Here is a 14857-nt window from a genome sequence, read left to right as displayed (position 1 = left end):
ACCGCTCCGGCGAAGCATGTTTTTCGATCTTGATAACTTTCTATGTAGCGGAAAGCCTACTAACTCAAATAAGTCTTCACCGTAAGTAATGATGAAGTCGACTCACGGAAAGAAGCGTCAAGACGAGAACCTACTTTCTTTAACATTACATTATAAAAGAGAGATACGAATGCGCGGGGAAGGGACCAGAGATACTTTAGTTACAAACACCTGACGATACAAAATGAAAATACTGTGTGGTCAGTAAGTACGTGTAATCAGTACAGTGGTTTAGGTGTTCATTTAATATATTTTGTGAAAGTTTCAGTTAAAAAGAATATAAAAATTATTATATTCTTTTTAAAACTTTTGTTATTGTCAATTTTCCACATTTTTTTTTAAATGTACACACAGTGTTTTCATCAACAAAATTATATACCATATAAGTGAGGTATTAGTTTTATTTAAATTTAATTTTTATTTTTTTTTCTTTGAAAAAAAAAATTCCAATTTTAGCAATAATTAATTTGAATTACGAAAAAAATAGAAAATCAAAAATAAAGATCTCGAAATTGATCTGAATGAATTAAAATTTTTAATTTTTTTTTTTATTGAAATTTGAATTTTTAAGATCAAGATTTTTTTCATACAAAAAATTAATTTGATATCCGCTAACATAGACACGTTAAAAATGGATTTATTTTAGTCCTACATGCCTTAATAAAAAAAAAATAATGACGAAAAATGTGAAAAATAATCTGATTATTGTCGCAGTATTTTGTTATATTTGCATAGTCAAGAAGCATGAAAAAAAAATGTAAAGCCCTTTAGGATATTGTTAGATATCATCGGATTTTTTATGAGGTGTCATCGAAACTTTTTTATATGGCATGACAATAAATTATTTGTTGAGGCTTGATGATTTTTTAAAATTCTTGCACATTGAAAAAAAAAATTATTTCATTCAAATAATCGGCTACCTAACTTTTTTCTCAAATAAATATTTACTTGAATTAAATATTATATTTAGTTAGAGTTATTAGTTAATATTATAATTATTTTAATTAGTTACTAACAATTATTATTATTATTTAAATTTATTATTTTATAATAATTACAATTATTATCAATATAATTAAAAATAATTAATTATAATGCTTATTACTATTTATTATATTACACTTATTATTTTGTATTTTTATTAGTTATTATTATTTTATAATAATTATAATTATTATAAATAATTAGGACATAAAGAATTTAAATTATAATTATTATAAATAATTAAAAACAATTAATCATATAATGAGTTTTTAAATATTTATTTATTATTTTCATTTGATATTTGTTTCAAATACAAAACTTGATTGAAATACAATTTATTTAATTAAAATAAAAATTATTTGGTTCAAGTGAATATTTTTTTTTTATGCCAATCAAGTAACCGATTATTTGAATATAATAATTTTTTTTTTTTTTGAATACGTTTATTATGGTTAATAAATTTCAGGAGACATTTTTCATGTTTTTGAATATTTATATTAATATATGCAAATTTAAATTTAAAATAAATTTACAAATTAAGATAAAATTAAAAAATTTTAATTATTAATTAAAATGTCAATATTTTTTTTTTTTGATTCCATATAAAGAAATAGAAAATTTACACACTCACAAAAAAAAGAGAAACTTATCCACTAATTTATATAGATATTATTCATTAGTTAATTAAACAAAGTAAACTTAATGATAATTTGATTGAGAATTTTCATTCTTTATTTAAAACTTTTACTGAGTGATAAATTCAATTTTTATTACTAATGAATTTTATTATTATTAAAATTAAATTCTTAATGATCTTTAACTATTAAATTAATTATAAATATAAATTTTTAATATAATTCATTTTTATATACTCAATTATTTCTGTTTACAAAAAAAAAAAATTTGACATCGTTTGTTTAATGATTAGGTAATAAATTTTTTTTAATTTACTAGAATTGCTCTCGTTAGCAAAAAGAAAAAAAAAATAAAAATGTCATGTATGTTTTTATTAATTTTCATAAAGTTTCTGACTTAAAAATATTTTAAATCCGTGTAAGTCCTTGTAAAATTTATTATTATTATTGTTTTCTTTTTTTATTTATTATTTTCTTTTTTTTATTATTTTCTTTTTTTATGTATTATTTTCTTGTTTAATTTATTATCTTTATTTTTTTTTTAATTTTAAATTATTATCATTTTTCAAATAATGTGTGAAAAGTATTATTAGAAAAAAAAACAATTTTAATTGATCCTAGTAATTTTGGACGATATTAAAAAATTTTTTAAATAAAAATTGTATTTTAAAACCTCACCGGATATTCAGGGCATCCTACGGACATCCTGTTATCTGTCGGTTTCAAGAAATTTATATCTCTATTAGTTTAAAAAAAAAATCTTGCAAAATTCTGATGACTGACTCTTGTATATAAAATTTGCATTTTACATTTTTCTTTTCATCAAAAATTCAATAATTTATAATTTAATTTCATCCAATTTTTTCAATTGGACAATTTTTTTTGGCCTAATGATTTAAATCAAAAGTCAATTTTTTGCAATTACGTGAAATTTGAACTTTCGCTTCACGCAAAGGCTAATCAGTGGTGAGTATTGAGATCTCGTATTGCACTCTCTCCCTCTCCCCCACTCAACGTTACCATCTCCCGTAACACGCGTCTCTCTCGCAGCTTAAAATTTCTATATCTTTGCATTCTCCCCTCACCCCGATAATTATCTTGTTTAGAACTTTGATTTTATCGTATCTTCTTTTTTTTGAAAAAAAAGAAAATCAATTTGAAATTGTATATTTTAAATACAGACTTTTTTTGTAATTTTCTTGTTATAAATTTAATATTTAAAATATAAATTAATTTTCCAAAAAAAAATTTAATAAAGCAATAAGTAAAAATAACAATAAGCAATAAAAAAATTAATCATCAAAATTATGTAAAAAATTATTAAAAGAAAATTAATTAGGTAAATAAAATATAAAACAGAACATAATAATAAATTAATTAAATTAAAAACAATTTTTATTTTTTCAAAACCTAATAAAACCATTTGAAAATTTTTTTCACACGGAAAGAATATGATAAATATCAAATTTTCTAAAAAGTATTTTTAAGTTTTGGAAAATATGCTAAAAAGGCATAATATTCATATAAGAAATTCTAAACTTTAAAAAAACTTTTATAAACTTAATACAGGATTTAATAAAATTTAGTATCATTTTAAGAAAAAAATATTAGAAAAATAAATTTTTATTAATGAAACTATAATTTTTTAGATTAAACATATATCTACATTTTTTAATTTATAAAAATAAATTTAAATAATTTTTAAATTGCAATTTAAATGTTATAAAATTTAACTATTCAGAAATTTTTCAATTGGAAATAAATTTTTTCAATTCAATTATTAACAACAATAATTTATTATAACTCTGTTTAGTGTTAGATATAGCATAAATTACTTGATTCTGTACTTATAGAAATATTATGAAATTTTTATAGATATAGGTACTATAAACTATTGCTAAACATCTCAACATACACAATATAAGTACAAATGGAATTTTTTAATTTCTATTAAATGGAAAAAAATTGATTTCTTAATTTCATGATATATTTTAACAATTAAATATTAAATTTTTTTAATAAAAAATTAATTATTTGTACAGAATTAAAAATAAAAAATTTAATTTAAAAAAAGTGACAAAATTATTTGAAAGAATAAGGAAAATTTTAATAGTAATTAAAACATTTCTTTTTAAATATTTGCAAAATTTGCAAAATTTTATAATATCCTAAAAATGCTACAAGTTCCATATACTATTTTCAATTTTCTTCTAAATTAATATTTTCGAAAGTTCAATAAATTAATTTTTTTTTTATTTTTAAAATAGGGAAACTTGAATATAGAATAATATCTTTAATAACTTTAAGGGATTCTTAATCACTTAAATAACAATAAATATTTTAATAATTTTTTTAATTCTTTTAGGCAGATGATACGAAAATTAATTATTCACTATGGCGTCCAAAATAATATTACTTTGTAAGTATAATAATTCAATTAAAATAATAAACCTACATTTCAATTTTAAAAAAAATTTTAAAAGTAAAAAATACAGAAAACATTTTTAATTTTTTCGAACTGTTTTTTTAAATTTAATAATAAACATTTTGAGGCTATTAACAGTTAAAGATATTCGTTTATAAAAAAATATTAAATAAAAAAATAAATATTAAAATATTTTTAATCAAAGCCGTTAATTTTTATTTTTTAATTTCTTTTTTATAGTTCTTACAACATTTCTTTTGGCACAAGCAATGTCTATGAACAGAAATAATTATAATCTAGTAAGTAATTAACATATTCATCTCCATCTACGTTTTTAAAAAACTTTGGTAAAGGGATCTTATAGACACTTAAAATATGCGCACAAAGTAGTATAAGGAGACGTGTAACGCATAACAATTATAAAAAGGAATTAAAAAAATTTATTGAAAGAATATGTATATTTTATAAAAATTTATAGAAAAGAAACTATATATAAAAAATACTTGTAATTCACTTATCCAATCCATTGAAATTTATTTAATATTTGAATTTTCATTCATATTTAATTTAATTTGAGAAATAATATTGTAAATAAAATTTAATTTTCTGAAAAATTCCAAATTCATTTCATTGTTATAAACTGCAAATGCATTTTTGTAAATATAATTAATTATTACACTGAAAAAAAAATTTATTTGGATCAAATAAAAAGTATTTGATCCAAATACATCATTTACTTGTCTATTATTCAATAAATATGTATTTGAATCAAATACACATTTACTAAACCTAAGTATTTTATTTTGTCGTATCAAATAAATAGTTATTTGAATCAAATACAAAATATTCAAATCAAATAAATGGAATATTCAAAGCTAATAAATAATTATTTGAATCAATTATGAAAATTATTTCATTCAATACTGCATGTTTTTTGATTCAAATAAATATTTATTTGCATTAATAAAATATTTTTCTTCAAACAACTAAAAATTTTCTTGAATCAAATATTCGATTATTTGTCATAATTAATTGTTTTAATTGAAACTAAAACCTCTTTAATTGCGGCAATTATTATTTTATTTGATCGAAATACATAATTTATTTGCATAAAATGTAAGAATTTTTTGATTCAAATAAATCAAAATTTGAATTGAATAAATAACATATTTATTTACTAATTCTTCCATTTCTAAATTAAATTCTTACTCAAATAAATAAATTAAAAAATATGTAATTTCTACATACTATGATCGGATATTTTCATTTTTCAACTAATTCTTACATAGAATTAATGATTAAACGCAAACCTGAGAAATAAATAAATCTAACGCATGGGGGGAATCGAACCTACGACCTACAGATTATGAGTCTAACGCTTTTAACTATACGCTACGCACGCTACGTGAAAACGAATGTTAACTTCTTGATGTCATTTAAATTTGCAAAAGATCTAACTCAGAAAAGTGCTTAACATCATTTAGTTAAAATTAAGATATTAAATTATATTTTCCAATTAAATGCAATTAATAAAGTATAATTAATTATAAGCTTCATGATTATTATCATGAATCATCCCAGGTGAATTTTCAAAAAAAGTGTAAATATATTTTTATTAAAAACGCGTTTTTCGTTGTTCTGAATCATTGGAAACATTAATTTTTTATTGATGAAAAAATATTTGACTTTTGGACTTAGAATATTAAATAATATATATATAAATAAATGAATAGTATCAAATAACTCATTATTCTCATTACACTTAAATATTTAATTGGTCAAAATATTTTATTTTCCTTTAATAAAATAGTGTATTAACATTAAATAACGCATTATTTATATTAAATAATTTAATTAATTAGAATTAATAAATTTATTGTATCAAATACTTTTTATTTGTATCAAAAGAATGAAATATTTGAGTGAAATAAATAAATTAATAGTTGCAAGTAACTCATTATTTTCGTTTCAAATAAATATTTAATTGATTGAAATATTTTTTTATTTGTCTTGATGAAATAGTGTATTAGGATTAAATAATGAATTATTTGTATTAAATAATTCAGTTTATTTGAATCAATTACATAAATTTATTGTGTCAAATACTTTTTATTTGTATCAAATAAACGAAATATTTGAGTTAAATAAATGAATGAATAGTTTCAAGTAACTCATTATTTGTATTAAATAAATGAATTTATTTAATACAAATAATGAGTTACTTGAAACTATTCATTCATTTATTTAACTCAAATATTTCGTTTATAAATAAATGCGATTCAAATAATTCAAGTTATTTGAATCAAATACATATTTTTTTGATCCAAATAAAAAGAATTTGAACCAATTAAATATTTTTCAAATAATTTGAAGTATTTGAATTAAATAAATTTTTTTTCAGTGTATAATTCTTCAACTCTTTTCATTAACAAAATTAGATTTTTCATACATTCGATTCTTAAAAACCTTGAAAAAGGATAAATTTTGTTTACAATAACTTTAATACTCAAATCACTAATTGGTACAATTCTTTTCAGAACAATTATATTCTCAGCGTCATTTTCTACTTTCAAAAAAGCGAAGAAAGTTTTATTTACGTAGCACCACTTTTCAAAAGGCTATGGTAATTTTTTTTTGCAAGTTGTGAAAACAAAATTTTCTATTCCATCCATTTTTCACACAAAATTATTTTTTTAATAATTGTTCCAATTTTTTTATCTTTTAATATTATAAAGATAGGGTAAATGCACTAATTACGGCGCGATTCGAGTCAAAACACCTTTGAAATAGATAAAATTCGACATTTCTATTGTATAAAGTCAATTTAAGACTTATTAAACTAAAAGCTTATGTTATTTATATATTTAAAAAAAAATGTAAACTTTAGAAAAATCGAATATTTTAACAATTATGAGAAATTAAAACTAATACCGTAAATTATTATTATTTTATTATTTTGCAACAGTTATATTAAATATAATAGTAATAATATAATTATTTTTTATGAACGCGCCGTAATTTTAATTTAAATTTGAAATTTTCCAACTTTCAATCAATTCTAATTTTTATTGGTCAAAATTTATTAATTAAAATTTTCAGAAAATTCGAACGATCGAAACTTAAAATTAACGAGATTTGAATCTTTCTAAAGATTAATCGATTTAAGTTTCAAATTATTCTAATTTTAATTTATCCAAATTTTCATTGATTTTAGTTTTAAATTATCCGAATTCAATTTCTTCAAATTTTAATTGATTTAACTTTCAAATTAGCCAAATTTTAATTCATACAAATTTTGATTGATTTAAGTTTTAATTCATCCAAAATTTAATGTATTTGGCATTAAAATCTTCCAAATTTTAATTGATTGATGCTTTTTATCCGAATTTCAATTTATTCAAATTTTGATTTATTAAAGTTTCAAATTATCCGAGTTTCAATTTATTCAAATTTTAAATGATTAAAGTTTAAAATTATCCGAATTTCAATTGATTCAAATTTTGATTCATTAAAATTTCAATTTTTTCAAAATTCTTTTTACCTATATTTTAAATTATTAATACTTCAATTATAGATTAAAAAATTTAATTATTACAAATTAGAATAAATACAAATTAGATATTTTGCAAGTTAATTGTTTTTAATCCTATATTTTCAAACTTTGACAATGAAACTCTAACAATATGCAATTTAATAAAATTGAATTTTAACTAAAATTTAAAACTCATTTCACTGAAACATTTCTGCTTTCAGTTAGTGTTTACGCAATAGCAGACGATATAAATGGTGTTAAGTCTCGTTATACCACTTCGTCAATATATGATCATTGAAGAAAGAGAACCTAAAAAGCAAAAAATTATAGGTTATGTTTATGATGTTTAACTTAAAAATATGAAACATTTTCGAATAATAAAGAGAGGATCAATTTTCAATGCAGATTATTATTAAGTCTTCGTCACAAACAAAAAAAAAATTTTTGATTTATATAATTATAAAAATGAATTTTTATTCAAGTAAAATTATCATAAACATAACCTAAAAATTAATATTTTTATTTAAGGTAAAACTATCATAAACATAACCATTAATTTTTTTGCTTCTTAGATCCCTTTTTCAGAGCACGTTACACATATAAAACCCCTCCATCCAACATTCTTTTTTGCAGAGTATTTAACATTTTTTTACAGGTACACAGATACCAAAGTACATATGAAAATGATTGGCGTCCAGTAACACATCAAGAAACAATAAAATATAAACCTCCAACTTCTACAAATATTTGGACCTCAACAGTGCCTGTTTATCCTGATTTGAAAAAATTACAAGAATATTTAGTAGATCCAAAAATATTAAAACCACAAAATAATTATGAATCAAAAGAGAATCATCAGCCAAAAATATTAGGAAACTATAATCATTTTACTCAAACAAATATGAAATTGCTTCCTTCTGAAACTAGAAAATATTCATTTCTTTTGCCCACAAATAGAGATCCTTTTATTCTTCAAGATAATTCATATACAAGTAGAACAATAAAACCAAATAATAATAGAGATGGAACACAATTTTATTCCAATATACCAAAATCATTTCTAATGTCAGAAGTACAACAACAACCCACTAGGCAACATTTTTTTACAGCTAATATCAAACCATCATATCCATCAGTTGATCGACCAATTGTAACATACATGAATCAAAATTTAAATAAACCATTTTCAGCACTTCCTAGTGTTGAATTTAGTAATAAATTTTTAAACAATAATAGCGTTCAACAATATTATAATCGCAATATACAACCTGAAAATTCATATTTTAGAAATTCGAATAATAATTATAATATTATTAATCAAACTAATTCACCAAAGATTAATAAAGAAAATGAACCAAACAATTTAATTGATGAATATCCGGAGAAAAATTATGTTACTGCATTATCAAAAATTAAATTAAAACCCGTTTATCAAAATTACATGATACCTACAAAATTTTATCCATCAAATTTATTACCAATGCAAGTAAATTATCTTCATCATTATTCGACTAATGTAAAGAAAAATCATTCAGAAATAAATACAGAAGATAATCCAATTATTTACACTAATGCTAATAGCATAGAAAAAATATATAACAATATGTTTCGTGGAACTTCAGTTAAAAACAATAAAGATTTAACATATATTACACCAAAGTATGAAAATTTTACACAGAAGGAAGCATATTTACAAAATACAACACCTGATACGCAACAATATTTTCAAAGAAAAATCATTCCAGAACATCATACAATACAAAATAAATACAGAGAACAAGAAAATATTGATTCAATACAATATAACGACAATAAAAATAATAATAATAATAACAACAACAACAAAAATAATAACAATAATAATTATTATAATAATAACAATAATTATAATAATAATCGGGTCTCAACATCACCAAGTATATTTCTGAATCAAGAATTGCCAAAACAAAATGAATTTTTATCAATTCAGAATAAATATAACGAGCAAGAAGAGGAATTAAAAGTCTATGAAAAACAAGAGAGGATTAAGGATAGAAAAGAAAGTTTAAGATATTCAGGTAATTTATATTTATTAAATTTTGTTTACTCTTTCTGAAGTTTGGAATCAAAATTAATTAATTAATGAAAATTAAACTTATAAATAGTACATGACGTGCACTGAAGAAAGAGAGCTAAGAAGTAAAAAATTATAGGTTATGTTTATGATAGTTCTCTCCTAGAAAAAAATCAATATAAGAACCAATGAAAAATCTATACTGACATTTTTAGAATCATCATTAGATCTAATTCATTCAATTGAATTTGTAATTAGGTTTCAGAGGGGGGGGGATAAAGTTTTAATCAGATTCTTTGAAATTTTTTCGGATTTTATCGTTTGAAAAATAATTATTTTTAGTATAGGGAGGTAAAAAATTATCATAAACATAACCTATAATTTAAATTATTATATACGTGAGGCATTCTTCGTCATTTGGATCCCCCTGCTCTCCAAAAATGGTTTACGTTTAAATTACCGAGCATAGGTTTAAAATTTAGATAAAAAGAAATACTTTTAAATGCCGAATAGCACTTTTTGAAAATTGAAAATGGCGGCTCCAATATGGCGGCAGAATTTCTAAAAAGTGATTGGATTTGCTTGAAACTTGTTACTCGGGGGTTTTTGGGGTCGTCGCTGATAACGAATCTAAAGTCAAAATTAAAACATTCAATATGGCGGCTCCAATATGGCGGCAGAATTTCTAAAAAGTGATTGGATTTGCTTGAAACTTGTTACTCGGGGGTTTTTGGAGTCGCTGATTACGAATATAAAGTCAGATTTTAAAAATTCAATATAGTGGATTTAATATGACAGACAAATTTTTAAAAAGTAATTGAATTTGCTTAAAACTTGTAACTCAGGGGTTATTAGTGTCGCTGATTACGAATCTGTAGTCAGATTTTAAAAATTCAATATGGTGTATCCAGTATGGCGGACGATTTTTTTTAAATTTGATTATTTAATGCAAATTGTTTCTAAGGAGATTTTGGGGTAGTTGATTTAGAATATAAGTTAATTTTTAAAAAATATACAAAATATTGTATTAAATATAACAATTATTTTTAACGAATACAATCACTTTTTGAAAATTCGTCCCTTATTTATTTGATCCGTCATATTGGATTTTAAATTCTGATTTCAGATTCGTAATCAGCGATCCCTAAAATCTCACGAGTAACAAATTTCAAGCAAATCCAATAACTTTTTAGAAATTCTGCCGCCATTTTGGAGCCGCCATATTGAATTTTTTAATGTTGACTTTAGATTCGTTATCAGTGACCCCAAATACCTCCGAGTAACAAGTTTCAAGCAAATCCAATCACATTTTAGAAATTCTGCCGCCATATTGGAACCGCTATTTTGAATTTTCAAAAAGTGCTATTCGGCATTTAAAAGTATTTCTTTTTATCTAAATTTTAAACCTATGCCCGGTAATTTAAACGTAAACCATTTTTGGAGAGCCGGGGGGTCCAAATGACGATGAATGCCTCACGTATATAATTTAATTTATTCAAGATAAAACTATGATAAACATAACCTATAATTTAATACTTTTTAATAAGGAAAAACTATATCCCACTAGTACCTAAATGAAAACTAATTCAGTTGAATTGAAATTTTTTTTGGCTCATGAATTTCTAAATTCGAATTTTTAAATGACAGAATAATTCTAATTCACCAAATTTTAATTTATCTGAATTTTTAATTGATAGAATTTTTGAGATATTGAATTTTCATTTGTCCGAAATTACAAATGGCCGAACAAACAATCGACAGAAAGATTTCAGTGCAATTTTTAAAATTGACCAATCACGTTTTTCTTTATAATTTCTAATTGGTCAATTTTACAAGTTGCGCTAAAATATTTCTGTCGATTATTTGTAATTCCGGACAAATGAAAATTCGGTTTCTTAAAAATTCTATTAATTAAAAATTCTGTAGCAAAAAATTTTGTTAAAAATTCGTTTAAAAAAGAAATTCTGTCAAATGTTAATTTGAATTCGTTTAAAAAAGAAATTCTGATAAATGTTAATTTGAAAAATGAAAATTCGTAAAAAAAATAATTATTTTTAATAAAAATCCTTTAAAATGCAAATTCTAATTCTCATTTGATTCTATTTTGATACCTAAAATCGGCACTATTTTAGTACTTTTTTTTACAGTGAAGGTAAAACTATCATAAACACAACCTTTAATTTAATAATTTTAATGAAAGTAAAACTGTCATAAACATAACCTATAATATTTTGTTTCTTAGATTTCTTTCTTCTTTTCTCTTTTAGAAATTTCAGATCAAACAACTCCTGAAAAATACAAATTTGGACAAGAGGTCGAGTTAGAGAATGTCTTTCTTAATCAGCATAATCCGCAAAAAATAAATAAAAGTCTTGAGTTCTATGAAAATGTTTTATCAAAAATACCTGTGACAAATGGTTATATTGTAACGACTGAGTTACCTGTTACCTATTATGAAGCTACTCATTCTCCTATTAAGGGTAATTACAAAGAATTTTTACTTTTAAATTAAATTAAATTAAATTTTTACTTTTCTTCATTTTAAAATTTCAGACATTCGGACAGAAACATTTGCTTATACATCTACTTTAAAATCAACAACGGAATTGCAGGACAGTGGAAGGAAACCAGAGAGAGTAAAAAGTCATCGTTTAGTTGGAAAACATCGAAGAAGACCAATATCAGTAGCTCAAAAATCTATTACAACACCAACAATTAACATAATTGCTTTAAATCAAGAAACCACGACTAAATTTGAAGCGAAAAATAAAGAAGACGAAGAAATTATTACTGAAATTAATACAAAATTAATAAATTATAAAAATGATAGTAAAATTGAAACAAAAAAAGAATTCACTCATACAACTGAAAATCCCACAGAAGAAATTGAAAATAATTATCCAGTAACAGAAGAATTGATCGTTGACGATAGAAATAATTATGAATATATAATTGCTTCAACACAAACTTCAATAGTAAATAATCAGGATTTTATAACAGAACCTTCATTGAAATTATCAACAATTAACAATTACGAAAAAATACACGAAACAGATAATATTTTAACAACAACACCAACAGATTTATTCACCACAAAGCATGAATCAAAAATTTTATCAACTTCCCCAACGATTATGAGGACAACATCTAAAATTCGATTTTCTAGACCTGCAAACACTTTAAGGCCACGATTTAGCGTTAAAGATTATAAAAGTAAACTCGATGATAAAAATAGAAAATCAACAACTGAATCAAGTACAGAAAATATTCAAATTAAAAAAAAATCTCCATTAGACAGAAACAAATTTGAGAATACAATCGGTGGTAGATATAAATATATGTCAAGAATATCATATCGACCAAGTTCAACAACACCATTAACAGAGAGCCAAGAAAATTCGACTCAGATTAGAAAAAAAATTAATAAATATTCACCAAAAGAAAGGCTAAATCTTCTAAATATATCTCGAGTCACTCCACCTACTTTTATTACATCAAAATTAAATAGTGCCGAAAATCTGAGAGAAAAGAATTATTCTGGTGAACATCGAAGTAAATTAAAAGCACCATCCTTAATCAAAAGTGAAATAGATATAGTCACACCGTCAAATGTCGATTTGAAAATTACACCAATTCACAATAATAGAACAATAAAACCAAATTTTAATCTCTATCGTTATAATTCAAAAGCAGGACTCAAAAGAAATGAAACTTTAAAAAATAATAATTTACCAACATTAACAAGTGAACAAGAAGATGAATTAATTTTAGAGAAAGCTTCACAAAGTGTATCAGATTTAACAAGTTCTGCATCATCATTACACAATAAAGCAAGTATGTCTAAAAAAGTTTCACCAACGTCAGATAAAACGGCATTTTTATCACATTTTAAATCAACATATGGCACACCTACTTTACCAATTGAAGCATTTTTCCACGATTTATCTGCTATTGCGGACTGATGATTAATATAGTTTAAATTAAAATTTGTTTAGTATTTACTGGAAAAATAAAAGTGTTCAAAATAAAATTTCAACTATGACAGATTTTTTTTTAAAATAAAAAAGAATCACTGTAGGAAATTTTAGACGAATGTCGCAGACAAAGGTTTCTGATTTATAGGATCTTTGACACTACCTTGGCTATATAGTTAAGTTTTTGTTATAATTTCAAAAATTTTATAAATAAAAACAGAAATTGTTTACACATTTTCATATTTATGAATAAAAATTTTTTGCAACAGCCACAATTCATATATATATATTATGTTTCATAAATCACTTTCTATAAACCCTCATTCTGTTTTACATACCCAAGTAGCACGGTTGTAACGTTTGCAATTATTGAATCTGATTAGCTCGCCGAGCCAGGGTTTTTTGATTCAAATAAAAATAAAACAACGGGTTAATTACAAATCGAAAACAAATTATTTATTTACAATATTATTTACAAGCAATGCAAAAATTGACTGGACGTTTACGGACTGACATCAAGTTTCGTACGTTAGTTTAATATATCGTGGACCACGCAATTGGTTCCATTACGATAAAAAATAAGATAACATGAATGTAGTGATAAAGACTGCGTTAACAATGACAATTGCGATCAGTTCGCAAGATTCGCGAAATATTAGTGACGTATTGTACGTAACGATTAAACTACTGGAACGGAATACGACTGCTATCAAACGGATAACAACGAGTAAAATATAATAATTCGTGGTTTGCTCAAATTCACGGGAGGATTTATTAATTGTGTTAATCACGACGTCAAAATGATATTTGATTTAACCGGTATCCATCGGCTGCGTTGAGCCGCGAGGTGTAATCGGCTTCGATAGGAATCGAGCCGCGAAATCTGCTTAATCGGCGTCAACCGGGATATTGGAACAGTTGGAAAATTTTCTTCTTGGGCGATGTTCCTCCTCTGGACGATATCATGAGATGCTGCTAGAAACTTGTAATAGCGAGTAAAACTCGCGATTACTTATACTAGAGTAAAACTCTAGCATAATTTAATATGTTTAAAGAACCAAAATTTATCCATGTAAGAATCTAAATGCGTTCGAGTAAAACTCGACATACATCGGTTATTAGAGTAAAACTCTATACTATTGAAGAAAGGTAAAACCTTACTGCTCTAAGTAACACTCAGTTCTCATCAGGCCGGGTCAACTCCGTTGAATGAAA

General features: G+C 23.2%; 1 protein-coding gene across 4 annotated transcripts; it reads left to right on the top strand.

Moving 5' to 3' along the window:
• Positions 1–209: 209 nt before the first annotated feature.
• LOC127287253 (putative uncharacterized protein DDB_G0292292) lies at positions 210–13910 on the top strand. 4 transcript variants are annotated; one of them, XM_051314082.1, is made up of 6 exons: positions 210–425; positions 4024–4077; positions 4324–4382; positions 8271–9672; positions 11936–12148; positions 12222–13910. In XM_051314082.1, exons 2-6 carry the CDS (start codon positions 4053–4055, stop codon positions 13628–13630), a joined length of 3108 nt encoding a protein of 1035 aa, XP_051170039.1. In that variant the 5' UTR covers positions 210–425; positions 4024–4052; the 3' UTR covers positions 13631–13910. The 4 variants fall into 4 exon arrangements, with proteins under 4 accessions (XP_051170039.1, XP_051170038.1, XP_051170040.1 ...); XM_051314081.1 differs by having other exon boundaries at positions 210–430; XM_051314083.1 differs by having other exon boundaries at positions 231–247.
• The last annotated feature ends 947 nt before the right edge of the window (positions 13911–14857 follow it).

Source organism: Leptopilina boulardi, unplaced genomic scaffold (genome assembly GCF_019393585.1).
Source record: "Leptopilina boulardi isolate dan_hultmark-lab unplaced genomic scaffold, ZJU_Lbou_2.1 LbouV2_368, whole genome shotgun sequence".
Taxonomy (NCBI): domain Eukaryota; kingdom Metazoa; phylum Arthropoda; class Insecta; order Hymenoptera; family Figitidae; genus Leptopilina; species Leptopilina boulardi.
Note: the sequence above shows the minus strand (reverse complement) of the source record. Positions and strands in the feature narration are given on the sequence as shown.

Excerpts from the sequence above, each read along its gene's own strand:
- LOC127287253 (XM_051314082.1), top strand. The coding sequence starts at position 4,053 with ATGGCGTCCAAAATAATATTACTTT. Across the intron at positions 4,383-8,270 it reads ACAGAAATAATTATAATCTA|GTACACAGATACCAAAGTAC; the intron begins GTAAGTAATTAA and ends ATTTTTTTACAG. Across the intron at positions 12,149-12,221 it reads TACTCATTCTCCTATTAAGG|ACATTCGGACAGAAACATTT; the intron begins GTAATTACAAAG and ends TTAAAATTTCAG.